At 39.2% G+C, this 25,777-nt stretch overlaps 2 protein-coding genes across 4 annotated transcripts in view; one reads left to right on the forward strand and one right to left on the reverse strand.

The window, feature by feature from the left end:
• Nucleotides 1-5,121: 5,121 nt before the first annotated feature.
• Nucleotides 5,122-17,752, forward strand: ADPRH (ADP-ribosylarginine hydrolase). Its single transcript, XM_063305518.1, has 4 exons — nucleotides 5,122-5,180; nucleotides 10,204-10,552; nucleotides 15,495-15,855; nucleotides 16,679-17,752. Exons 2-4 carry the CDS (start codon nucleotides 10,240-10,242, stop codon nucleotides 17,070-17,072), a joined length of 1,068 nt encoding a protein of 355 aa, XP_063161588.1. The 5' UTR covers nucleotides 5,122-5,180; nucleotides 10,204-10,239; the 3' UTR covers nucleotides 17,073-17,752.
• Nucleotides 17,753-18,169: 417 nt separating this feature from the next.
• IGSF3 (immunoglobulin superfamily member 3) overlaps nucleotides 18,170-25,777 on the reverse strand; it is a 100,640-nt gene continuing 93,032 nt past the window's right edge. For all 3 annotated transcript variants that reach the window (XM_063305509.1, XM_063305510.1, XM_063305511.1), the window contains 2 exons: nucleotides 22,786-23,211; nucleotides 18,170-21,079 (listed from right to left, as the gene is read on the reverse strand). In XM_063305509.1, coding sequence (XP_063161579.1) covers nucleotides 20,829-21,079; nucleotides 22,786-23,211 — 677 coding nt within the window. In that variant the 3' untranslated portion in view covers nucleotides 18,170-20,828. The remainder of the gene's footprint in view (nucleotides 21,080-22,785; nucleotides 23,212-25,777) is intronic.

The following is a 25,777-nucleotide window of genomic DNA, read 5'->3' on the forward strand; positions in this document are numbered from 1 at the left end:
AAACTATGCCAACAGGCAAATAACCATGCACTTATCATGCTAGCAAAAACCTGGAAAGCACCTTCCCCTTTGCTGGCTCTCTGTCTTTCTGGTAACATAGTTTTGTTCTTTTTGTTCCAAAACAAAAGGTGATATGCCCAGAGTTAGAGTCCTGGCTTCCTTGGATACTAAATTTACTTTGAATTTCTGGAGGTGGAAGGTCAATGTACCCAAGCTCCTCCTCCTGCTCTCCTTTCTGAAGAAGAAGAAGAAAAAAAAGTAACTTTTATAAACTCTGTTTCTGTTTGCTTATTGCAGTCACACACTCCCAAATGCCTTTCCCCTTTCTAAAGAGTACTGAGTAGGACTGATTCACTTATCAGCTGGAGCTGTAAACCTTTCCCCCACAGATCATGGGATCAGCAAGCAAGCACTTCATTCAGCAGGGGAAAAAAAGCAAACAGCCTCACCCACATACCCAAACAACTTTCTTAAAGCAGCTAATCATTCCCACCATGTGTAATTATTGTTCCACTACCAATCTCTGTGAGAATTTATTCTCATGCAACTCCAATCTCAGGATATTTCCCCACAGATCAGATGAATGGACTATAGTCTTCAAAATCTTGCAACATAGTAATATTTGTTTGAAGGCTGCCACATTTTTTTTCTGCAACAAAAGCAGCTGTTCTTCTGGAAATGGTTAAAATTTTAAATTGTACAAAATGTTATTAATGACATTCCTTGTAGATTTATTCTTCACACTTGAATGTACAGATTGAAACCTTTATTGGCTAGGCTCATTGTTAATGAGAATAGTCAAAGGTTTTATGGAATTGAACTGATAGTCATGGTATGTAAATAAATGCATGTTCAAGATACCCACTATACTTCGGTTAATATAGACTGAAAAAGTAGATTCAGTCACATTTGGATCTCTTTCCAAGAAATATGAATGATTTAATCCTGAAAATGTCCATTCTGTAGTTCAAAAGACTCTCAATTAATCAAAACACATTCTGCTGAAAATTTATCTAAGTCTGAGGACTTTTTCTTTGATATTATTAATTAATCACAGTTTATATCTTTATATGGGTCTTCCCTTTTAAGACAAAAAATAACCTCAAATGTGGCTTACAATAAACACATAAAGTTACAAAAATAAAGCTACCTTTAATGAAACAAGGCCAGTGCTAGATTTAGGCATAAGATAAACAAGCTACAGCTTAGGGCCTCAAAAGTTTCAGGGGTGTTTTGTTTGTTTTTTGCTTTTAGAATTTTATGTGGCTTTTATATATTTTGTAGTTTTTAAAATCTTGTGTAGCAAATTGTTATATGTAGTTTTAAAATGGCTTTATTAAATTTAATTAAAAGGCATATGTATATGTTTTTAAATTTTTTGTGGTGACCCAAGGTCCTGTTTTGGTATGTAGCTTTGTGAGACCTTCTGGTGTAAGTTTTTAACAAAGAGCCTCACCAAGTCTAATTCTGGCACTGGCAGAAGTAAAACAACTTCCCTAAGCAATGCCATCTCTCCTATGAATGTCTTAAGGTCATGGGTTAAGTGGCATATGCTCTTAAGGTCTCTGCTTCCCCATGATAGGAGCCGCTGGTACTCTGCAAGACAGCTTCCCTTTGGCTCTTACATTTTTCTGAATCAAACCAGCTGGTAATTTTCCAGCTCAGGTGCCCACCCTTCCACATGTCAGGAAGGCAAAGTTGTCCTCTTTTTCCCCCTAATCCTTGAAACAGTATCAGTAAATTGACCTGGTAGTGTTCATTCCCCATAATCTAGAATAGCGTGCATAGTGCAAAAGCTGAGAGACAAGAAGCTTATCACAAAAGAAGACAAAAGGAAAAAAAATATGGCAGTAGGAAGGAGCAATAAAAGGAAAGAAACCATCAGTGGGTACAAGACAAAAAAGTGAGTTTAAGAATAATATACAGGTCAATATATAAGAATATTGGGGTTTACTTTGGGGAAACCGAATATAGCTAGAGGTAGAATGATAAGGGTGTATTGTACTGTACAATAATATAAGTAGAAGCAGTCAGAACTGTATACTGTTGAATAAATCAGGATAATTAGCCCTCTGGGATCAGCAGCTGTTTGCTATACAATCATATCTAGAAATAGAAGAAGATCTGGGTTTTGAAGAACTCTTTCAGATCCCAAGGCTATAGAAATACCAGTCTTCTTCATGAGATGAGATGTCTGCTAGTGGTAATCCTTTCCTTTTTGAGTAGCATAGACCATGAGAGAAAGTTATACCATGGAAGCTGACAGAGAAACTTCACCCTACTTCTGCCCGGCGAAAAGTTAGGGACAACTGCAAAGCAGACTCCTGGGTCTCCAGATGAGATTGTTCATTCTTCTGAGGTCCCTAACCCAGTGTTTCTCACCCTTGGCAACTTCAAGCTGTGTGGACTTCAACTCCCAGAATTCAACTTCATGGTTGGCTGGGGAATTCTGGGAGTTGAAGTTCACACAGCTTGAAGTTGCCAAGGGTGAGAAACACTGCCCTAACCTAATGAATCCTGAGGTGCCCAGAGGAGAGTCTTCAGAATAATCCTTCCAGCATCCAAGGAATTTGTTAGAAAAAGAGAAGGCTATCCTTACAAAGTGTAGTGTTTCATACCCAAACTAGAAGTAAGTTCCAGAACCCCTGGGTTCTTCAAAGTATTTTGAAGTATCTTCCAGAGTCCCTGATTACTTTGAAATCCAGTTGGAGAAACAGGCCTCAGAAATTCCCTTTGATATGCCAGTAAGTGTGAAGTGAGCCAGACTATGTTTCTTTTCTTTCTACACTAATGTCCTTTGGGGATCCCCCTGTTAAACAGTACGGAGGGAAAAGAGAACCTGCAAACTTCTTCTGAGAAACATTTGCTTTTTGCTCATCCCCACCCTCATGCCAATATGGAAAGAAACAAAAACAAAACAGAGGCAGGGAGGAGCAACACTTTCTCTCATACATTTCTCTCTATACCCGAGACTTATATACAGTGTGGGCAACTATGATTTATTGCTCTAGCATTTATTTATTGCCCTGCCCAAATAGAAAACCTTTTAGCTGATGAATTTAGTTTTCCTGCATGGAAAGATCAGTTTGGGACTTAACACAGAAGATGGCTCTTCTGTTGAGAGGCTAGATTTTCTCTTATTTACTCTGTAAAGTGATCGTTGGTAATAGCTAAGCCCACTCATCCTTTCTGTCTGGTTTGGAAGAACGGAATTTCAGAAAGAAAGAAGCTACAGTGAGACCAGCCCTAACATATAGGATTCAGTCCCTTTTCCTTTCTCACTATAAGCCCTGCATTTTTTTTCCTACGTTACTTAAAGACAGCACATCTGTGCATTTGTATGGATGTGGTTTCAACAAGCTAACATTGAATTTCTATCATTTTGTGTGTGTGTATGTGTGTGTGTCAGAAGCACCTACCAAGACACTTCTGTATTAAGAGCATTTGCCGGTGATGTCACCGTTGCCTGGGGGACGCCCAAGGAGGCTCCTTTCATGTCCCTGTTATTTTCCCACCAAAGTGGTACCTATTTATCTACTTGCATTTGCATGCTTTCGAACTGCTAGGTTAGCAGGAGCTGGGACAAGTTGATGGGAGCTCATTCCTTCACGCGGCTCGCACTCTCGGGTTTTGAACTGCTGAGCTGCGACCTTAATGGTCCTCTGACTCAGCGTCTTAACCACTGAGCCACTGCGGCCCCTATCATTGCTGGGATCTGGATATGTCCCTTTGCCTTAAAAAAAAAAAAGACTTCCAAAGAGACTTTATATGGCCTCTCTGAATGTGACTGGTGGTCTGATAACTTTTTAAAAATTATTATAAAAGAGTTTGCAAAGAGACTGGTTAGAACTATACATCAAAGGTTCAGGGTACTGGTTTTCCTCACTGTTGTGATTTTGTCTCAAAACTGCCAAATCTATTGCTAATGTTTGTAATTCTGTGATTAATGGTATTCATTACAAATCTGAAGAACTCTATTTTAATTCTTCATTAAGTTAAGATTATATTCTGTAGACTGCATATTTTCTGGAGTACTGACAATCTGACGACAACCTGCAATCCTGAGACCCTGTATGTCAGCACCTTCAAAAAGCCACTGGTAGACTTTTCTCCTATTTTTAATGATACTTGCTAGCACAAGCATGTTTTGATGCTAAAGTAGGGAAGTAAGGACATATATGAGCATTATGTATGTATTATAGCTTTTAGTGTATACATAACTTATTTTTCCCTCTAAACCAATAAAGCAGGAAGTTTTGAAGAAGCAGATTCTTAAGGTGATACTTTGGAAATGAGGGAATATGTGATAAAGACAGCCTTTGCTTTCCTTTCTTGAATATTTCTTTAAGTAGAGTTTGCCCAGGCATTACCAAACTGAAATATACATCAGGATCCACCAAAAGTCACTTGTGTAAGTCACAGGTAACATATGGGGAAAAAAAAGAAAGGCTGAAAAGTGGGGAGGCTACATCATACACATGTGTGGGTCTGGGAGTTGGATAATCTGATAATCTGAAGGATTTTATCATCAGTCCAGCTATGAATCTGCAGGAAAAGCCCCCACCCCCACCCTTATGACACAACTTCTGTCAGAGATTTGTATATCTGGCACTTGGGAGTGATTAGTATGCAATCTACTTTTCAAAGGGACCAGGCCTTTAAAGTGAAGTTACCTTATTTATGGTTTAATTTATTTGTTTTATTTTATCCTCCATTTTTATTTGTATATGCACCTATACTGTAAACTAATTGGACTGTTCTCTATGAATGGGGGGGGGGGAAGCAGCATACAACTGTTTTTTAGATTAAAAATTTAATCTAATTTTTTTTAGATTTAATTTTAAATGATGCTCCACCTGTTTGATCTTTTTGTTAGGACAGAAAACTGGTGATTAAAGTGCGCCCTAACGCCTGCAACTTTAACTTGTGCTTCGCTTCCTGCCACCCACACCGGATCCAAACGAAGCTTCCCGGGAAGCAAAACAGCGATCATATGACCGGGAGACACTTCTTTCGGCGCTCTCCGCCAAACTACTTTTTTGGCGCACCGCCACCTGCAGCTGTAGATCGGCGGCCGGCCCGGGCTGAGTCAGGGTGGCTGTCGCTGCTTCCCGCTCCCATTTTCTTTCGAGCCTTTCGTCGGGCTTTAGCCGCGGATCTGACATTCGCAGAACAGTATAGTAAGTACGGCTGAGTCTCCAATTTGAAATAACCCAGGATAGGTCACGGCGATAACCAAGATACCTGAGGTGTCCCGTTCCCACCAATACCTTCCCCGAATTTCTGTATTTTCCCTTTAGGATAATACTTAGCCCAGCCTTGTGCATTTAGAAGTAAGACCACCTAGATCTGCTCCTAAGCAGACAGACATTGGGCGTAGCCTTACGGGGCACTCCTCGACTTATATATTTGGAAGCGTGTCCCACTGTGCTTAATGGGCCGTAGTCCCTAATAAGCAAGGGTGATTAGCATTGCAACAAATCAGATAATTTGGATTTTTTTTAAAAATAGAATCGTGTTTATTCGGAAATATGCCCTCCTACAGGGTTTTGTAGGGGTTGCTCCCAGTGATTGTTGCAAAAGCTGCACCCACGGCGAAAGCTGAGAGAAGGCGGAGGAACGAGGTAAAACCAAGTTCGTGGTTTGCGAAACCCCGCTGAGAGTGGAGCTGTCCCTCTTACCTCTTCAGGAACTTCTCGCGAAGAAGAAACCCTCACGCGCCGAGGAACCACCTACTGTATATAATATGCAGGACTCAGCCAAGAAACGGCGCTCTGGAGAGCGGCTGACGGCTCCGGAGGGAGGGGGTTGGGGAGTCGCGCTGCTAGCAAGGACTCAGAGCGGCGAGGAGAGGAACACCGAACGATTTATCTTCATTCGGCCTAACGAAAGCCATACTGTACTGTAGGGACTTTCACGGGACTGGGAGGATTGCTTGATTCACTTCACCTTGACTCAGAAAGTATTGCTTAATCCTGTGGGGCAAAGTTGCGTGTCCCGGTAAGGCACCTTGACCCTTGGCTTGTTGCTTAACGGCACGCTAAATGCGCCTAGCCCGGAGGTGCTGAAAGAGTCTATCCCAGAAACATGGCGCAGCAGCTTTACAGTCGGATTTCTCTCTCCTGGTAACAACGCCTTTTTCATAAGCTTGACAGCTTCACTTGTTGAGGGATCCTATCAGAGCGCTAGTTCACTTAGCTTCAACTGCACAATATGCTTAACTTGGTTACTGAATTAACCTATCTTCAGGGTGCACACAATACATAAATTCATAAAAGGGATGGGTTAACATGACATTCTAAGTTGCAACAACCCCCCCACCTCGCTTTTCCTGCTAACTAAATGCTGCTACTAAGTCTTTAACTGACCTGATGAAGCCCCAGGGTTACCCTGGAGTGCAAACACCACCAGAATTTCTTCCCAGCCTACTTGCACTGGCTAGGGATGGAAGGTGGCTCACTGTGCGCAAAGTAAAAGCTCTGTTGCTGAGCTATAGTTCCTTCTGCCACCTGGAATACACTGATGGGCATTCTGTAGATAGTAGCTGTGGGAATGCCTTTTGCAGTAGAAATGGAAAGAAAAGGATTTACTTGGCCATGGTTAAGAACTCACGTTACGTTCATGGTGTTGATCTGCAACTTTTTCAGTAGCTAACTTGGCAATGTTTACATTACAGAATTTTATACTCTTCCAGTGGTTTATTTTATACAACTGCATGGGTCTGATTCCACATTTACTGTATTAAGAGACCAGATGGTACTGGACAAAAAGTCTACAATGTTTAATCGTTTGAGCCTGCCAAGAGAAATCTATTTATTTATCTTTGTTTTTGGTTAAAGCTTTATTAAATTTAGAACAAAGATAAAAACTACAAAAAAGCAAAACAAAAACAAAACAGAAGAAGAAGAAAGAAAAAAAAGTGAGAAAATAGAAAATGAAGGAAGATTTTTTTTGAGAAATTACAACATGACTTCTGACTTTCAACATCAAGAATATATAGCAATTTCCATAATTAATCCCTTACTCTAAATCTAACCAGTATCACATTATTTCTATAAATCATCCCATAGGCATTATAAAAATCAATAAAAGCAATTGCTCCTTCCCCTTATATATAAAGAAAAATTAACAAATATATAAATCTCCAAATCAACTTCCCCCCACCCCATAGAAACCCATTTATGAAATGTTTCTGTCCTACCACTATTCTATATATTTCTGGCCGCTATATTAACAAATTATAAAAACATCTTTTTAAAAAAAAATTAAATTATCTACTTTTATGCTTAGTACTACTATAACAATCTTGCCCCTGTTAGACCTAAAAAAAAATCAAACAAATTTTGAATCATTATGGAACAATAGAATCATACTGCCTTTAAATCAATCCACATACTTATTCTTAATTTCTTATCTGGCCTCAATATAAACCAGAACATTTATTTGTCTCCATATTATACACAGGACATTTTTTATAAATAAATCAAGCAACCCAAGTGCCCCCCTTAAAAAATCAGCAGAAAATTTCTGACATAACAGAGCCATCTCGTTCTCAAAACAAACCCTGAGACAAACAGATCAGTCATTATCTTGCAAGTCATTGTAACTCCTTCATGAGCAGCATATATTCATCAGCTGGCATTTCTTCACATCCTGGATTCTCACAATCAGGGAAAATGCCTCCTCCTTGATAAATCTCTTCCTCTCCCTTCAGAAAGTCCTCAGCCAATTGATGCATTTTAAAAATAATATCCTGAACATCTTGCAAAATAGCCCGAGTAGTTTCATGGAGAACTTGTTTGAAATCAGCATGAAGCTCAGCACAGAGTTCTGAAACTGTCCCCTTAAGGTTGTCCATAATTCAAGCAGTAAAATCTAGCTCCCTATGAAAGGCTTCCAAAAGCTATTGAATGATATTGACAAAACAAAAAGTATGCAAATCAGCAAATACAGCATCCAAGGAAAGTGAACAGAAAACTGAAAACTCACATCAAATGTGTAAGAAAATGTTAAATCCTTCAAATTAGATACAAAGATAGTAACAGAGAGATGATTATTTATTCTCAGTCTTCCTTTTAAATTAAGAGATTAAGAGAAAGTTTTGATGCTACTCCAGAAACAACAATTAGCACCAAGGAATTCCTTTCTTCTTGCTGTGGAAAGCTTCTCTTAAGGTACAAAAATTTTAAAAATACACAAATTGGGTGATTTAGAAATGAGAAAGGCTCAACCTAATGCCCCTTTAGGGCTGTAGCATGGTCTGGAAAATGGTGGTATCCCTAGCCATATTCTCACCAGAAGCATATTCATTTATTTATTTATCACATTTCACCACCGCCCAACTCCCCCAAAAGAAATAATTCTGACCTTGAGATATTGGTACTCAATTTCTTTTTAAGTGTGTTATCCTGGGATTTAGATACAATTTCTCTGCCTCTGGATATGATCCTCAATTAAACCTTGACATTTAAGGAAGTTCTTCAGATTCTCAAATGGTGTCTGATATTAATGGACTGATTGAAAGAGAACAAACTGATGCTTGATCCAGCTGCTAGAAATGTTATATGTCACTGAAAACAACAGATTAAGAAATAATTTGTCTGTGCTGGACTGCCACCTTTTCTCTACTTCACTTAATAACTCCCATGTTTACCTATTGAGAAGCAAGAAATAATACTGGCATGTGTCAAGTTAGATCTATATATTTTGGTTGACCTATCTTGAAATCCATGAAAAAGATCCATGAAAAAAGGAATATCTCTTTCCTAGTGTTAATTCCTAAAGCTGTCAGATCAGTCCACCATAGCTTATTCTACATGTGCTATAGCAATGTTTTGATACAAGTTTGCTTTAGGCTACAAGTGTTCTGAAACTTCAGAAGTGCTGTGGCACCCGCTACTGAATGAGCTGGTCATATGCTCCCTCGTCTATAAGCAATTCCAGGGCATGCTAACCTGTTTCTAGGCAACAATCATTGTATAAAGCATGGTATAAAGCCTTTTATTACACAGGACTTTTACTTTATATTATGGCTAGCTGTCTTAAAGGCCATTTTTTAAAGGAAAGCAAAATGTAAATGAAATCCACATTTTCCTGGGCTTCCTTCAGTACAGTACAGTAATGACTCTTCGGCTCAGCTTGGAGACTAGCCAGCTCTCTTCTCTCCAGATAACAAACAAGAGACTTTATCTTCAAATCAGAATTATTTCCTGTTTAAAAAAAAAAGAACCACCAGGAGAATACTGTGCAGGGTTGCTATATACCAATCTTCCTTCCCCCATGGACATAACAATTCTAGGATATCTTGCAATACTGTGTAACTCATGTTCTCTCAACTGTTTTTTGCAACGTGTTTCACAATGGATTTGATTTAGATGCATTGACAGGAGTACATTTGATATAGAGATATATTGGATATATATTTGATACAGATATTTCAGGATAGACACATGTATGTGTGTGTATCCTCAAAATTCACCTATATTTAAAGTAAAATTGAATAAAAATACTATTGACTTTTGTGTCTGGTCCTAGCTTCAACAGTCACTTTTCATTAGGGCAAGATGAACCAGGAACTTCTTCTAGTACTTAGTCACTATTAGAACTTTTCATTCATTGGCTAAACATTTTGAAAAGGATCAGGGTTTTTCCACAATAAAAGTGGCAGAAAAGAGATGATTTACATCCAGTGTCAGGTTCTAGAAAGAATAGAAATAAATTCCTTATTTAAAAGCTACCTGTTCTAGTTTTGTTTCATATATGAGACAGTGTGTGTTAAACCATGCACAGATTTCCCCCCCCCCCCCCTATTGGTTGTGGGATAGCACATGCCCTCGGTATCTGAGAATGAGCATTATTTGGGTTTTGTAGCTCCTGAAAGCAGGATTATTATTCATTAAAGCAGCCTGTACTTTTTCAGGTTTCTACATGAGTTGACTCATTAAAACAGCAACTTTTCTTTCAAATTCATGTAGGAATCTGAACCCCCCCCCCCCGTATGCTACTTTAGTGAACAGCATACAGGTGCTTTGCTCATGTAAGTTCTGAAGCACTTTTTCCAAATCATTTTACAGTGTGTTCTGCCCAAGCAATTATATAAAAAAGACTGAATGCAGAGAATAAAACAGCTGAAATTCATGCACTGTAAATTGAGGTATCTAGGGAAATCAATGACAATGTGTTTTTAACTTGTTTTTCTTTCAGATTTTCTTGATTTTAATCCTTTTGTGGCAACACAACATGTGTTCTGGCCTGTTGGAGAACTATGTGGCTGCCATGGTATTGAGTGCAGCTGGAGATGCCTTGGGGTTTGGTAATAGAAAATGGGAATTCCAACGCAGTGGTGAGAAAATTCACAAGGAAGTGGCCAAAATGGGCGGCGTGGGCCATCTCAATGTAGCAGGTTGGAAGGTCAGTGATGACACCATCATGCACTTGGCTACTGCTGAAGCCTTGGTTGCTGCTGGCAAAAAAACAGACTTACTCCACTTGTACAAACTCCTTGCAACAAACTACAGGGACTGTATGAGTGACATGGCTGGACGAGCTCCAGGTATGCTTTCAAAATGTTTCCACAGGAAGGAATAGAATAGTATTTCTCAAATGTCATACTTTGCCAGGTGTAGTCTATTTCACTCTTAGAAAGTGCAACTCTGTTCATTGGTCCCTAGTTTTATGATTCTTGCTCTAAAGCAGTAGTAGTTAACCATAGGCCCTAGTGATGCTGGTAACCTACTTTTTGTGGCCTCTACAGCCATTTCTAGTTACAGAAACTAATTGCTGAAAATTACTGAGATGCTATAACAGCCACATGCAGTACACACTCATTTTTTTTTTCCAGTCAGGTTCTATTAGAGGGACAACACCATGTGGCTCCAGATGGGTTGGAACAAACACCCCCACTCACTCAGGGCACTGGGGATGTTGATTGGGAATGATGGGACTTATAGACCAACCTATCTGGAGAGTGGCAGCTTGTTAAAGGTTGGCAGAAGGGTAAGAAAGTATAGAAGGAGCCCAAAACATAAAATTGTGGCAGCAATATCTATTCACCTACTTCCTTTTTTGTTTGCTTCCCTGAAGAATTTAAGAGGCCATAACTTTTCTTCAGAGCTGCCCAAATCCTCAGTGTACTACTCCCCAGTCATAAATTCTTAAGCTACCCAAATTACGTATTTGGCACCTAAGGCAGAACATCCCAGAGTCTTTTTTCTCTTTCTTGCATTAAAATACTGTGCAGTAATAAATAGCTGAAGTAATAGTCCACTGTCTTTTTATATACCTAAAATCTGCTAGGTGAGACAATCACCTGACCCTACTTAATAAGAAGGGCAGTTCTCCCATTTTAATCTACTACCCTGTGTGGTAGGCTATGGTGAGATCTATCCAAATATTTACTCCATTACTGAATGTTCCCTCCTGGTATAGTTAGCAATTTCTGTTCTCTGCATTATAGCTCCTTCACTTAATTAGGACATGGCACCATCTCCAAACAATTCCCACCTCAAGTCTATCCATAAAACATACATACCAAATTTTGGTCCAAGCATTTTTCTTTTCCATTAAATATACTGAAGACCACTGGAAAGCTTTTGCTGTTCCAGAATGCTGTGGTTTGTGTAATGATGGGAGTCTCTGTTTTCTCATGCAAAGCCTCTACTGTGAAAGCTGCACTGTTCACCTGTTTGCTTCCAGGTGTGGTAGTTTCCTTGAAATCCTAAGATGATGGCTTAGGATATCTACTGGACCACCTTCTCCCAGTGTTATTGGAAAGGGGGCTTTATCTGGGTTCCATTAACCACCATGGGGATGCGTCTCTCAGTTGTGCTTCCTCCTTTTCTGGAACAGCCTTCTTTCCAAGATTAGATTGGCTCCCACCCTATTGGTTTTTCAGAAAGCTAGTAAAAGCTCGCTATTCTGGAGAGCCTTGGGAATTGATTTGTGATGAGGGGGATCCTCCTGCTGAGTTTGGATGCTTTCAGCTGCTTCTAAGAGCATTGCTCTTTTGTTCTGTTTATTTTATTGTGGGTCTTTTTAAGCTCTATTTTATAAGCTGGTTAGAGGCTTCTTTGGATAAAAGGGATATATAAATTTAAATAACAAATAAAATTCCAGTTCAGTAAAACTAAAAAGACAGTGTTAGGTTCATACATTGCAGGAAGCCAAACTGTGGATTTTGGGGTTTGGGCTTTGTACTTCGTGTGAACAATTGTGGCAGATAAACCATGCAGAATGGTTAGCAGAATATATCACAGCAGTCTTAAGCAAGCAGAATATATCAGAATATATCACAGTGGTCTTAAACAAATGGGAATTTGTTAGCAGAATGTATCACAGTGGTCTTAAACAAATGGGAACTTATCCAATGTATATCAGAATTTTTGTCCAGCCAAGTGAGGTTCACACGAAGGGCCTATGAACACCCATGTATGGTTTGAGTCCCATTTCCATCAGCTCCTGACTGTTCTTCTGTCCTATATTACATCAGTGGCTGTATTACATCTTCAGTGCTTAGAAAGGGAAATTTGGGAAGTATAGATTAACTGATCTTTCATGCTGTACTTTCATGTGGTTTTCTACAGATCTTTGAATTGATTTTTTTAAGCAGCAAAAGATTTCAAGTGTGCCAAAGGTGCCTGGCTCAAGTCTTACCTTCACTCATGCCAGCAATTCTCCAAAGCGAGGGTACACTATTTTTTTCAGGCCCGTGATCAGTTATCTTTAGTTATCATGCAAGGGGTTATCCTACAAAAAACGAAGTCAGGAGGAAAAGGAAGTGCAAAGAAAATCTCGTGGCCTCAGGTTGTGCAGCACAGCTATAGTGTTTAGACAAGGAGTGTTTCCCAGATATAACTGAGGACCGTTGGATTAGAGACCTTCTGAGTGCAAAGTATTTGTGCTGTACCAGTGACCCACCATTATTCCCCTGAAAACTTCCAAGTTAGGCTGAAATACAAAGGACAGTTTTAAATGACTTTTAGAAAATGTCCATGGTTGGGGCTTCTTGCAGCTCCTTGTGGTGTAGCTTGGGGGCTTTCTGTTGTTGATAGACTTACACAACTGTGAATTACCTTACTGTTTTACAAGCCTGAAACTCTGCAAATCATAGGGATTTTCCCCTTCTGGAGAAGGCATAGGGAAATTCCTCCTCCTGCCCTGACCTTCAGAAAAGGTTGCAAAGTAACCTTGCTGTTCTGTTATCTCTTGGTAGCTAGGTAGAAGCTCATCTCCAGTATCAGAGTACATTAGTGAGATTAACTTATTTAAAGAAGCATGTTTTCAAACTAAAATTGTATTTTTTTTCCTTTTTTAACAATAGAAAAGTACATGTCACTAAATTAATTCACCTTCTCCTTCCCTACAAAAATACATCAGATACAGCCTTCAATTCTTAAGAGTTGTAGAACTGGCAGTGGCCACATAGGAATAGTGAGTCTGACTCTCTGCTTAATGCAGACATCTACTTTAAAACCCCTCCAGCTGATGCCTGTCCAGCCACTGTTTAGACATACTCAGTCAAGGGAAGCCCACCACCTCTCAGAGTAATTGGTTCCAGTATTGAGCTGCTCTCTAATTCTTATGCCTTTCTGTAACCTACCTCATTCTCTGTTCTGCATTCAAGGATGATAGAGAACAGGTCCTGTTTTCTTCTGTGTAAACCACACCATCCTGTGATTTTGAAAACTAGAATATTTCCACTGTATCATAGCTAAGATTTAGCCATTACAGTACTGTATTTTGCTTCCCACCATTGCTAACCAGAGCCTGTCAGAAGGCTAGTAACTTTCTCCCATGCAGATTTTTAGCTGTTGATATTGGGAGATTGACTGCCTCTGTTCCTAAAAGATACTTTGTATTTCTCTCTGGTTCCTTCTTGTTATGCTTAAAGTTATTTGCATTTAGTGGAACCTAAAAACATGTTCATTAAAAATATGGAAAGAAAGAAATTGACAAGTAATCCTTTCCTCCACTATCTTTTAATAGCATTAGTTTCCATATCCTTTCACCACGGAGAATATTGTGAGATATTTAAAACCCATTCTGGTGGATTCATAGGGTTAGAAGGGACCTTGGAGATCTATGCCAAACCCCTGCTCAGAGCAGGAACTCTCATACCATCCCAAACTTCCAGTGATGGAGATCCACAACTCCAGGAGGCAGATTATTTCATCTTAATAGCTCTCACAGTCAGGAAGTTGCTCCTTGTGTTGAGCTTGGCTCTCTCTCTAAAACATCCACCCATCAGTACTTGTCCTACCCTGGACATTACAGAGGATATATTCATAGCCTCTTTCCTGTGGCAGCCTAACTGTTGGAAGATGTGCAAAGCAACAATTCCAGAGCAGCCTGTAATATGGAAAGAACGCTGGTTAATGCGCTTCTGTCATTACTAGTTGCACCTTTATTTTAGCTGGGTTTGGACGTTTGGGGACAAAACATAGGAAAGACTACTGCCACTGTGTTGTTTCTGGACTTTCTGGAGAAATTTTGCTGGGAGCTTTTGGAAACTTGACTAAAGGGCTAAAGTTGACTAAAGATCCAATTCAACATGGTTACTCCTAGTTTTAAACTCATCTCTAAAGTGGTCACAGTGCAATTAGAATGTGTGTACTGATTCTCTGCATTTTCATTTAGGATATTCACAGTGTACTACACTGGATTATGTTGCAGAGCTTTGGGAAAAGTTAAAAAAAATGAATTGTTTTCTTCTAGGTTTAGTACATGCATACTTTGGTATAAATTTAAAGAGTTTCTCATTCATTTACATATTTTGGTTAATATATATTCTATGTATATTTAGTCAGAACTGGGTCCCACAACACTCAGTGGAGCCTATTTTCATATAAGTGTACATCTAATTTCATCCTTAGATGGTTTATTATTTTAATTAGACTTTTTGTAATTATTATATCTCCTTCTTCAACCTACTTGCTTTACCAACGTTGTTAATGCTGTTCAGGTTTATGAACAGCAATAACAATTTTCAGTTTCACAGTGGTAAAACATAGGCTTCTTGTACAAAACATAGGCTTCTTCTACAAAAGAGGTGGGGTTTGCATTTAGATGGATTGCCAGTTTTGACCACTACTTTGCAGACATAGTAATAATAGTTAATAGTTTAATACTTTACTAGTTCAGTACTTTCTGAAATACCGAAGAACCGCTAATTTTGTAAACTAGGCTTTCCTATTCTGTGTTCTTAAAATGTATTGGAGTGCAGCCCACATCTTTGGGCAGCATTGGCTAGATTGACTAAGGATGATGGGTCTTGCAAGAAAACGTATTTGGAGACACGCAGTGAAGGCATTGTTTCAATTTTACATTGTGTAAAGAGAGAGGCATAGCAAAAGGTTATTCAGGGAGAATTTTTCTGATAATAGTACTAAGTCATTTAGACAGGTTTTTAGAAAAGCTCTATTTGTAATTTTTAATGTTACTGTTTTTGCTGCCTGCTTAACATGTTTGGTTCTGATATAGTGTTCCATCTTCCATAGGTGGTACCTGCATGCATTATGCTCTGAATTTGGATCCAGATGATCCAGATAGCTGGAAACCTAATTTCTGTGAAAGAGGAGGAGGGTGTGGAGCTGCCATGAGATCAATGTGCATTGGACTGAGATTTTGTCATCCAGAAGACCTGGAAACATTGATTACAGTCAGTATTGAGAGTGGACGAATGACTCACCATCATCCTACTGGTTATCTTGGATCCCTGGCGTCTGCTCTCTTTACTTCTTATGCTGTGAATCATAAACCACCACAGGAGTGGGGAAGAGAGCTAATGGAGGTGATCCCTAAAGCAAAGGCATATATCCAGAAGTCAGGCTGCTTTGTAGATAAAAATTTGGAGCATTGGTAAGCATGGGTATTTGTGATTTTAATAATTTGAAGGTCCTAAGCATATCTGACAGCTGAAACTACATAGTGCTGAGCAAGCATTAAGTGTTCTATTCAGACAACCAATATAGATACTTTGGAACAAAAGGATAATCTGTAAGTGATATACACACCTTCCTTATTTAAACTCTCAAACTAAAAAGTTCAGAACTCCAGAATGGAGGGAAGAGGGTAATGGGCAATGCCCAGTTACACTACTTTCAACGTGATCTGCATATATTTCCAGACATTATTTGATAACCTATGCCTCAAAGTCTTCTAATTACATTGGGTTCAATGTAATTTTTATATTTCTGTACATCTAAGGCAGGGTTTCTCAACCAAGGTTCCATGGAATCCTAGGATTCCGTGATAGGTCGCTAGGGGTTCCCTGGGAGATGACAATTTATTTAAAAAATTTCAAATTTGGGCAACTTCACATTAAAGAGGTAAGTTTCATTCTTTTAGTTTAAGAATACTATTAATGCATATATACAGGCTGACATATGAAACAAGTATGATTTTGTAACTTCTGGCCTATATTTGAGCCTGAATGTGCAGGGGTTCCCTGAGGCTGGAAAAATATTTCAAGGGTTCCTCCAGGGTCAAAAGGTTGAGAAAGGCTGATCTAAGGGAACATCTCCTAACTGTTTTCTTCTTATATTGGACTTCAACTTTCTTCCATAATCCTCCAGCTATTAAGTGGGGAGGGTTGAGGGATTAGAGTTTTAATTCAAATTCATTTTATTATTTTACATAAGGCTAGCATATCAATAGAAACTTTTCAATTTCTATTTCAAAGGAACTACTTTGAAAACCAGTGGAAGAGATACCTGAAAATCAGAGGCATCTCAGATGGGAACTCTCCTCCCTCCTTCCCTGAAGTATTTGGTGTGAGAGAGAGAGATGAATTCTATACTTCCTTGAGTTTCTCTGGGTGGGGAGGTAGTAGTGGCCATGATGCCCCCATGATTGCCTATGATGCCATACTGGGCTCTAAGAACTGGACTGAGTTGGCTCTGCGGAGTTTCTTTCATGGTGGGGACAGTGACTCTACTGGAGTGATTGCTGCATGCTGGTGGGGAGCAATGCATGGCTTCGAAGGGGTTAGTGAAAAGAACTATGAAGAAATTGAATACCGAGACCGACTGGAGAAAGTAGCTAAGGAGCTCTATCACCTCAGCTTGACTAGATAAAGGTCCTGCCACTAGAGATGAAGCAACCATTAAAATGTAGTAAAATAAAATACTTCTCAATGAACTTGTAAAATATGAAAAGTGAATACATCTAGATAGTAATTTAAATTATGCAAGGAATTTAATTAAATGTTAGAAACTTAAGGATTTATTTCAGTATAAAATTTAGCTAAAAAGGGGGAAATACCTCTCATTTGTAAAATTAGTTGGGACCTCTAATCTCTGGTGTTTCATTTGTATTTAGAAATGTGGCAGAAGAATCTGAAACAAGGAAGAATTTTTGCTATCATTTAAATAATGAAATGTGTCCTGCATTAGACTTTCTAGGGGGTGTGTAGGCAGATGTAATTGTCCCTGCTCCAATTTCAGTTTTTGGATTGTAGTTTTAGATGATCAGAGAGGGCCATTAGTCATCTGGCTGTTGTCCTTCAGTTCAAATTGCTCCCATAAATATACATAAGCAGTATTGTGTGGACTTCTAACTGACATCTTGCCGGCAGAGAGCCACACCTTGGCCTCAGGAATTTAACATTACGTTTTGCTTAGCATCTTGAAAACTTTGCTTATTCTATCAGTGGAGTTCTGAAATAAGTCCAGTTGGACTGAAGACATCTTGCTCCTAAATCACTAGTAACTGAGACAGAAAGTCTATATTTATGCTTTTAAAGATAATCCCTCAAGGAAGAAAAAGATATAACAATTGGTAAGCAGAGAGATATTTTGCATACCTCCAATATCAGCTTAGTGTCCCCTTCCTTCCCCAGCATTGTTGAATCATTAAGGAAAAGCAGATCTTTTATTTGCCACTATTTCTAAGTCTCAGTGAAGTTGTATGTTCATAGTCTTAGCTTTCAGAAGGAAAGGGGAACAGACCGGTGAAATCCATTCTTCTGTACAGGTGACTCATCTTGGGCATTTGTCCAATGCTTGTGTTGCTGTGCACATGGCAGCAATGCCAAGCCAGGGCTAGAGCAAGAACCATATGGCTTGCTGCAGCTGAACATCCAACTTGAAATGAGCAACACTTTGATAGCTGGGTTACATCAATAAAAATAAGTTTTGTTAACAGGTCAAAACCATTAACACAGGACATTAAATCACCTTTTTAACACAGTTTACTACAGCTTGCATGTGTGTTGTATAAAACATTTAGTGCAACATGGTACAAAGTTCTCTTTAATAATAATAAAAAACACATTGTTTTCTCACATCATGCAAAGGTAGCTTGTTCCTTTTTCTCTGGGTAGAGAAAGAGTGGTCCAAAAAGCTTTGTGAAAGCTTTCTGCAGGCGGTGCCCATGTTTTAAAAAGAAAGCCCATCCTGAATTCGTAATAAGCTTGGCAGCACAACGGACAAGTCATTTGCAAGTGATCCTTGGTGCTGCTTGTGGGACAATTCTCCCACTGTCTAGTGGCTTTATGACATCCACATACTTTCCCAAGAGTCCATAGTCCACAGATTGGAAAGCTAGCCACTGGATGTCGCTGTGGGATAGCTTTCCATAAGCAGGAGTGCAGAGAAGAAGGGAAGGATTGCTGGTAAAGTAGAGAAGCATTGATGCTACTAGGTCAGTTCCAACACATTTCCAATGCAAAGATAATGGCCAATGTTGTTTGGGGCAGGGGATAGTCCCACTGCCCCCTTTCCTTTTTAAGACCTGAACTCAATCACAGCTCCTGCCCTCCAGCAGTATATGTACAAGACATTTTACACGTATAGAACTGTAGAGAGAAGCTAGGAACCTTTTGGGGGGCAGGGAGTCTCATTTTCTTTTTAAATTCCCCCTCTTCTGAATAGACAGTGTAGGCAGGCAGACTAAAAGTATGTGTGTTTTCAAATTGCACATTATACAGGATTAATGTTTTGCAGAGGCAGATTTGGTCCTGGGAACTTTCTGGGTGCTTTATTAGAATGCTACAAAGTTCTTTTATAAAAGGGAGACTCTTTTCAAAACCTCAGAGCTTAGATCAATAGTGACTTTTTTTCCCCTAGAGCACCTGCCTCAACCTAAGGTCCTTTAGATGTATTGTATTACAAATTTATTATTTCTAGCCAACATAACCAAAGGCCCTGCTGGCTGGAAATTATGCAAACTGTAGTCTCCACCCAGCTCAAAGACATCAGAGACATCTTAAGAAAGACTGCTCTAGTATTAGTATAACAGGCATGTCTTTCTCTTGACATAAGAAAAACTTCTGCATCAGTGTTAAAGCACCATTCGTTAAATTTAATTTATTATTCCCACAAATTGCTTCAGTGAGGGCAAATTAGCAAAACTTTGTGTTTTCGCTCTTCAGGAAGGAAAAACCTGTTCTATTGCTATCATCTTACCACTGATCACCACCTCATGTCAAGACAGTAGAACATGCTGGCATATATCACTGACACGGTGAGTCCTTACACAGATTCATCCGTTTTATGAAAATTAGCAACCAGCTGTGCCAGGAAGACTTTTAGGAAGACAGTAAACATACACTTTTTTTTTTTAAGTTTCCCTGTCTCTGCAGCTAGAATCAGGGCACACGTATCCATCACGTATAACAAGCATTTTCCTGGACAGCACATGGAAAGAGCTGTTGCCTTTCTCTGGTGGGAAGTAGGAATTCCACCTGAACTGAACCAAGGTCTCTTAATGCTATGCCTTTCATAGAAAGAACAGCAGTTCTTAGCCCAGCATATTTTCACTTATTGTGGCTTATGCAAGGCTGGTGGAATGAAGATGAAGGGTAGTGTACCTGAAGAAATAAAGCTGAAATAACAAAGCAGCATATACATATATGGGAGGGAAGGAAGACCATTCATACCCCTTCTTGCCTGATGTAAGCTTCTTTGTGTAGACAATGCAACTGGACAGAGTGCTTGTGAGAAACAGAAGTTGGTCAGTATGTCAGCCCTTTCTCTGCTCTGTTTAAACATTCCACAGTTACACAATGCCAGGCCATATAAAGAGGCTATTTCTGTACCACTTCCTAAATCTTTGGTCAAGATTAGGAATTTTTTGCCCCTGCAGTCTCCAAGTGTGATAGTGGAGGATAATAAAACCAAAGAACAACTGTGGGCCTTTCTAGAATTAGGCAATTGTACTTGGGGAAGTCAAGATTTGCCTTTGATGGACTGCAATTTCTTTTTGAAGCTAAAAGCAAAGCCCCTCCCCACTCCCCCATAAGCATTTTTAGTCCTCAAGGAATAATAAACATCCAGAGACCGATAGGGCAGAAACAATGCTGCTTAATATGTGGTGTGCTGCTTAATATGTGGTATGGAGTGGTCCTAGGTTCATTTTCTCAAAAGCAGTATGTAGTCTTTCTGGTCCACTCCAATATCAAGGACATGTAGCTGCTAAAACAAGCTCATTTGATAAAACAAGCTTACTCAAAATAAAGTGCCCCACTTTGGCACAACCAGAGCCCAACCAAAATCAATACATTCTGGAGTCTGTCCTCTGCATAATACAAGAATACATATTTGAGCAACAGAATTACATCCCAGAGGACAAATGATGACACTGGATGAAAAGGAAAACAGTATGAAAATCCACTATATACAGTGAACAGATGGACATTCTACCCCCCTTAGCAGTTGGCTGGTTCTTCACAGGCATTCTGGGGTGTTCAAGTTCTTCTAGCCCCAATGGTGACAGAACAGTGTAACAGAGGTAAGCTGGTATCCAAAAGTTCAGATGTTGGATAAAAAGACAACAAAATACACCTCCTTTGGGTTTCAGATGCAGCTTTACCTCTCTTAGGACTCTTCCATTTAATCTATAGTTCCTGGATGAATGCTGAGAACAGGAGGCTCCAGACAAGTGGGTGAATAGTTTAGGTGCGGCTCTTTGATCCATAGCAAGGGCACCCCATTCTTTCCTTCAGAATTCTTGCTGGAGTTTCGGCTTTTGAATCGCACCAGCAGAATGGTGATGATGAGAATGCCAAAGATGGGAAAGGGGTAAAAAAATACGAAATAGAACAGGGAGTCATTGCTGCAGATAACAGATTGCAGAGAGGAACCTAAAAAAAGAGTGACAAAGGGTAGTAATAAACTTTCAGATCAATGATTTTCTGTACATACCAATGTAACAATTTGTGTATGTGTTTCAAGTCAGTCTTGATTCCTGGTGACTACACAAACAAACTGCAGTTCAGTTTTAATATCCACACATTTTTCTTGGCAGCATCTTCAGAAGAAAGCCATTGCTTTCTTCCTAGGGGTGAGAGACACCGATTGACCCAAAGTCACTTAATTGGCTTCTGTGCCTAAGGCAGGACTAGAACTCAGGTCATCCTACACCTAATGTAGCACCTTCACCACTAAACCAAACTGGCTTTTGTAAACAACCATTAAGCAGCAATATGCCAAATGTGGCTAAAATCAGTCCTGTGCGAGCCAAACACTTTTAACCAAAAGGCTTTGTTTACCACAACTTTTCAAATTCCATAAAGAGCTATTGTATGCCTCAACCACTAAAAATGAGCATAAATGGCCATATGTACAGGCTATGGACTTGCATCCAAGGGGAAATTGATTTTTAGATCTTTGCTTCCTTTTGCTTTCATATCCATAACCTTTCAAAAGAACAGTACTATCTTTGAGAAGGAGCTACCACCTGCCATATCTGTAGTTTTATGGAAATAAAATATCAGAGACTGTGGAGAATAAAGATAATATAGTGGACTAGGAGCTGAGAAATCCACATTCAACTCTACCCTTACCAATGGAAACTTACTGACTTTAAATCAGTCATTTTCTCAGCGCAATCTATTTCACATCGTAGCTATAATGATCCCCATGGAAGCTTCCTTAAGCTCTTTTAGTAAACACAAGATATAAGTCCAGCAAAACAAGTGAACAAAACAATCCTGTCTAAAATCTGATCCTGTGTGTTGCCAGAGTAGGTACAGATAGCTTTTAGGGGACTAAGGATTGCATTGGCCTCTGGCTGGCATGCTGGGGACTACACTCTGTAGGTTAACTAAATTTGATTAATTTTCATTTAAATGTAATGAATACAATTAATATGTATATGCAATTATTTTCTCCTATTAAAAAGTTAAAGTTTGGTGGCAATTTAAAAACCAAAATTAAAGTCTGGTCTTATTCAATGCTTTTGGGACCTGTATATGGCCCTGGACCTTAGGTTGTGTAGCTCTGAATTAGAACATTAGAACAGGAAAGGTTCTAAGTTAGGAAATCCTCAATTTGCATTACATAATAATTTGATGCAGAAAAGTAGCTGTTCCAGTTAATATGTAACAGGCACTGTATAAGATGGCTAAAAGCATCATGTCTTCCCAGAGATTTTTTTCCAATGCTACTGCAGTGCTAATTTTCTTCAACTTGTTTCAGAGAAAATCTAAAAGCTATTTAGATTACCCAAAGTGGCATAGTTGTGATTATCTAGTAGGTTGCTCCTACACCACACCCAGCATAACTTGTAACTTCCACTCATATTTTTAGGATACATCATCTGGTTATTTTTCATACCTGCAACACTTAGCATGGCATGTATTATTTGCAATCAACATTAAAAACATGGGCAGAAGTTGCAGTTCTTAACTGGGCTTGGAAATAATTGCGATACGCAATAATCAGTTTCATTAACTAATATTCTAAGAACACTTTCCTCATTATAGAACCCTAAAAATATTCTCAGGTTATATTCTCACTGAATTTTTACAAGCCCTATTCCTGTCCATTGAATACATCATCACCTCACCTGTATCTTGCACATAAACAGTTATAAGACCAGAATCTTCCTCGGTCAGTTTGTACCACACTCCCTTGGGGTCAGGTAGCCACTCTTCCACATGGCATGAGTAATTGCCAGCATCAGTAGTAGCTGCCTGCAACACAGTCAGCCGATAGAACATGGCTGAAAGTCTCTGAAAACGTAGCCTCCCTTCCCAGGGGCTGGCCTCTCGGCTGAAGACGAAATCCTGGCCTACTCTTAACAAGGCCTCTCGATCTTCTCCGTTCTTGTGACCAGCTTGCCCACTTCTATCTTTACTCTTCATGATGAACCATGTCACAGCAAAACGGGAATCCTGGCTGGAAAGTGACAAAATGTTGCAATCCAAATGGAAATGGCCCTGTTCTGGCACTGTGAGGTTGGCTATGGTTGCATCCACTTGCAGTGAGACATCTGAAGATATTGAAGATATACAGAGGCCAATTAATTTCTTTAATTGTACAGAACATGTGCCCTATGCTGAAAAGCAAAATTGGAATTTCCTGAGTGGCCCTCCCTTCAGAAAAGTTTCCTGAAATGAGGCACAGAGTTAGGTTTGCCTGCAAGGGCTAATTCTTCTTCTTGGCACAGAAACCAGGAGATCAAAAGAGGCATGGTAAAGAGCATACTGTAAGGGTATACTGCCAACTTTCAGATAATTAAGAAAGGGATTGCTAAGTAACCAAGTGCTGGAGAATTGAGTATACCCATGGGGCAAATATCACAAAGAATAGCATATTCAGCCTTTTTTAAATGTCCTGATTGGAATAAGATTACTTCAAGCCTGAAATGGATAGGGAGATACTCATGCCTCCCTGGACAGCCTCTGCAGTCCAAGGATTATCATGGAATGGTGCTGCACAACTGAACGTTCTTTGGAGCACCCTGTTCAAAGGGTTTGTTCTTACATTTGTTATTTTTCTAACATTTCTGGTAACATTTAATGAGGGAAAATATAAGTAGAGGCAAAAAAGTTGGTGCTTTCCACAAATACTCCTCCACAAATTCTCCTTTTCACCCTTATCTAATTATATAAGATAATGCTATAAGGAGAAACAATCATGTGACATAAATTTTTAAAGCTTTTTTCCTAAGCTTACTTGTCTTACCTAGAATGACCAGCATACAGTGAAATGTACAACAAAAGAAAGTGGTACTTTGGTATTATTTACTTCAAGAGAAAAGGAAAAAAAAAGAGTGCGTTTTGGAATTTCAAGCTGACACCCATTCACAGGGTGCTTATTAGAAAACAAACACATTAGTTGTTGAACTAGAGGGAGGAAGGGAACACTTACAAACTAAATGAACAGGACTAAGTTCTGGTGAACTATAAAGACCATTTAAATTCTGTTAGTGAGTTTAGACACTTGTGGAAATTTTTAAATGCTAAAATAATGGTCTCCCTTTGCATATAGCTCAGGAGAAGTCATAAGGTTTCTGCCTTAGATTACTCTCCTTCATCTATCTGGATGTTGCTAACAGACCATCTGAAAACATTTTGCCCAAAAAGAAAATCCAGAAGCTTAACTCTAATGTGTGCAGCATCACAATGATTATAGCCTGGAGGCATTTTTCCTCTAGAGACCCATAGATCTTTCTTCTTCACCTGAACAGCTGAAAAAAAGTTTCTTTAGCAAGAATGTCAAAGATTTTCACATTCTTCAAGAGCTGGCTGGTTTTTCAGAGTGCAGATCCCATCAACAAGGACTGTAGCCTTTCTTCAAACTTAATAAAATTCTTTAAAAAAAAACAAGGACTATAGCCTTTCCTATTCACTCTGCTGATATTTGGAAACTATGTTATAGACATTTTATAGGCATAAATCCTCAGAAAGCACAGGTCTATGTGAAGTTTGTTAAGAGCAAGTGCACTGATTTGAAAGGTATATTTCACAGATATAATTTCAACCTTCCATTTTTTCTATAAGTCAGAAGCCATCACTGAAATATAAAGTATTAATTTTAGAGTGTGAAAGTTATCTATTTTCTTATCTGTTAAAATGGTCTTTTCTGCTTTCATTTTATCTAATATAAAATGTTTCCATCATGGAAAGTAGTGCCAGCAGTTCACTGTTAAACTTTCCACTTGAGGTATCAGCAATCATTTAACTTTTAGGCTGCATTTTCTCCTTGCGTTATATTAATTAGTCAGCATCACATCCATACACAAGGGAAGAACAATCTCATATGCATTTTTAAATGGAAAAGAATGTTGCAACTTTACTTGAAATGCCTATAAATATAGTTTGGATTGTATTTTTTCAAAATATGTCTAAGTTTCATACACTACCAGGTTCTTGCTGTACCTGTCAGCAGTTCCTTAATGCTCATGGTTAGCTGTCTGAGTTAAAGCAGCATTAAAGAGGCAGTGACACATGGTCTTTCCTGTTTCACTTAGGAGCTTAGAGAATTTGGGAAAAAGTTGGAAACTTCACAAATCATATTCTCTCTTTGGTCTTCTCTTCTTAAGGTTTTTCATTTGCTTTCCTAGATAGGGAGAACAGGCTGAAGATGAACCCAAGCAAGTTGGAGTCTCATTTCATTCAACAAGGTTCAGTGTTACCATTCTATGGGGTGGCACTGTTCTTGATAGAGCAGGTCTGGGATTTGATGGACTCACAGCTATGGTTAGATGGGTAGGTGGAGGACATGGCCAGAAGGGTCTTTGTCCAGCTCCAGCTGATGCAGTATCTGCAGTCCTACCTCTCTCATCACCATTTTGTTTGACTATTGCAACATGCTTAGGACTACATTTAAAGACCATTCAGAAAGTGCATTTGGTTCAAGATGCAACAGCCTACTGTTCCCCTGCTAGCATCTAGATGCCATGAACTCACTACATCTATGCTGGGGGCCTACACTAGCTGCCAAAACATTTATGGGTGTGATCATAGTTCCCTGCTATATGAAATCAGAGGATCTGAGGACCTGAGGTCAGAAGGTGCCATTTTTCTGTGGACAGCCATTGTTAGATTAGCTGT

Source organism: Candoia aspera, chromosome 5, assembly GCF_035149785.1.
Source record: "Candoia aspera isolate rCanAsp1 chromosome 5, rCanAsp1.hap2, whole genome shotgun sequence".
In the NCBI taxonomy this organism is placed as follows: domain Eukaryota; kingdom Metazoa; phylum Chordata; class Lepidosauria; order Squamata; family Boidae; genus Candoia; species Candoia aspera.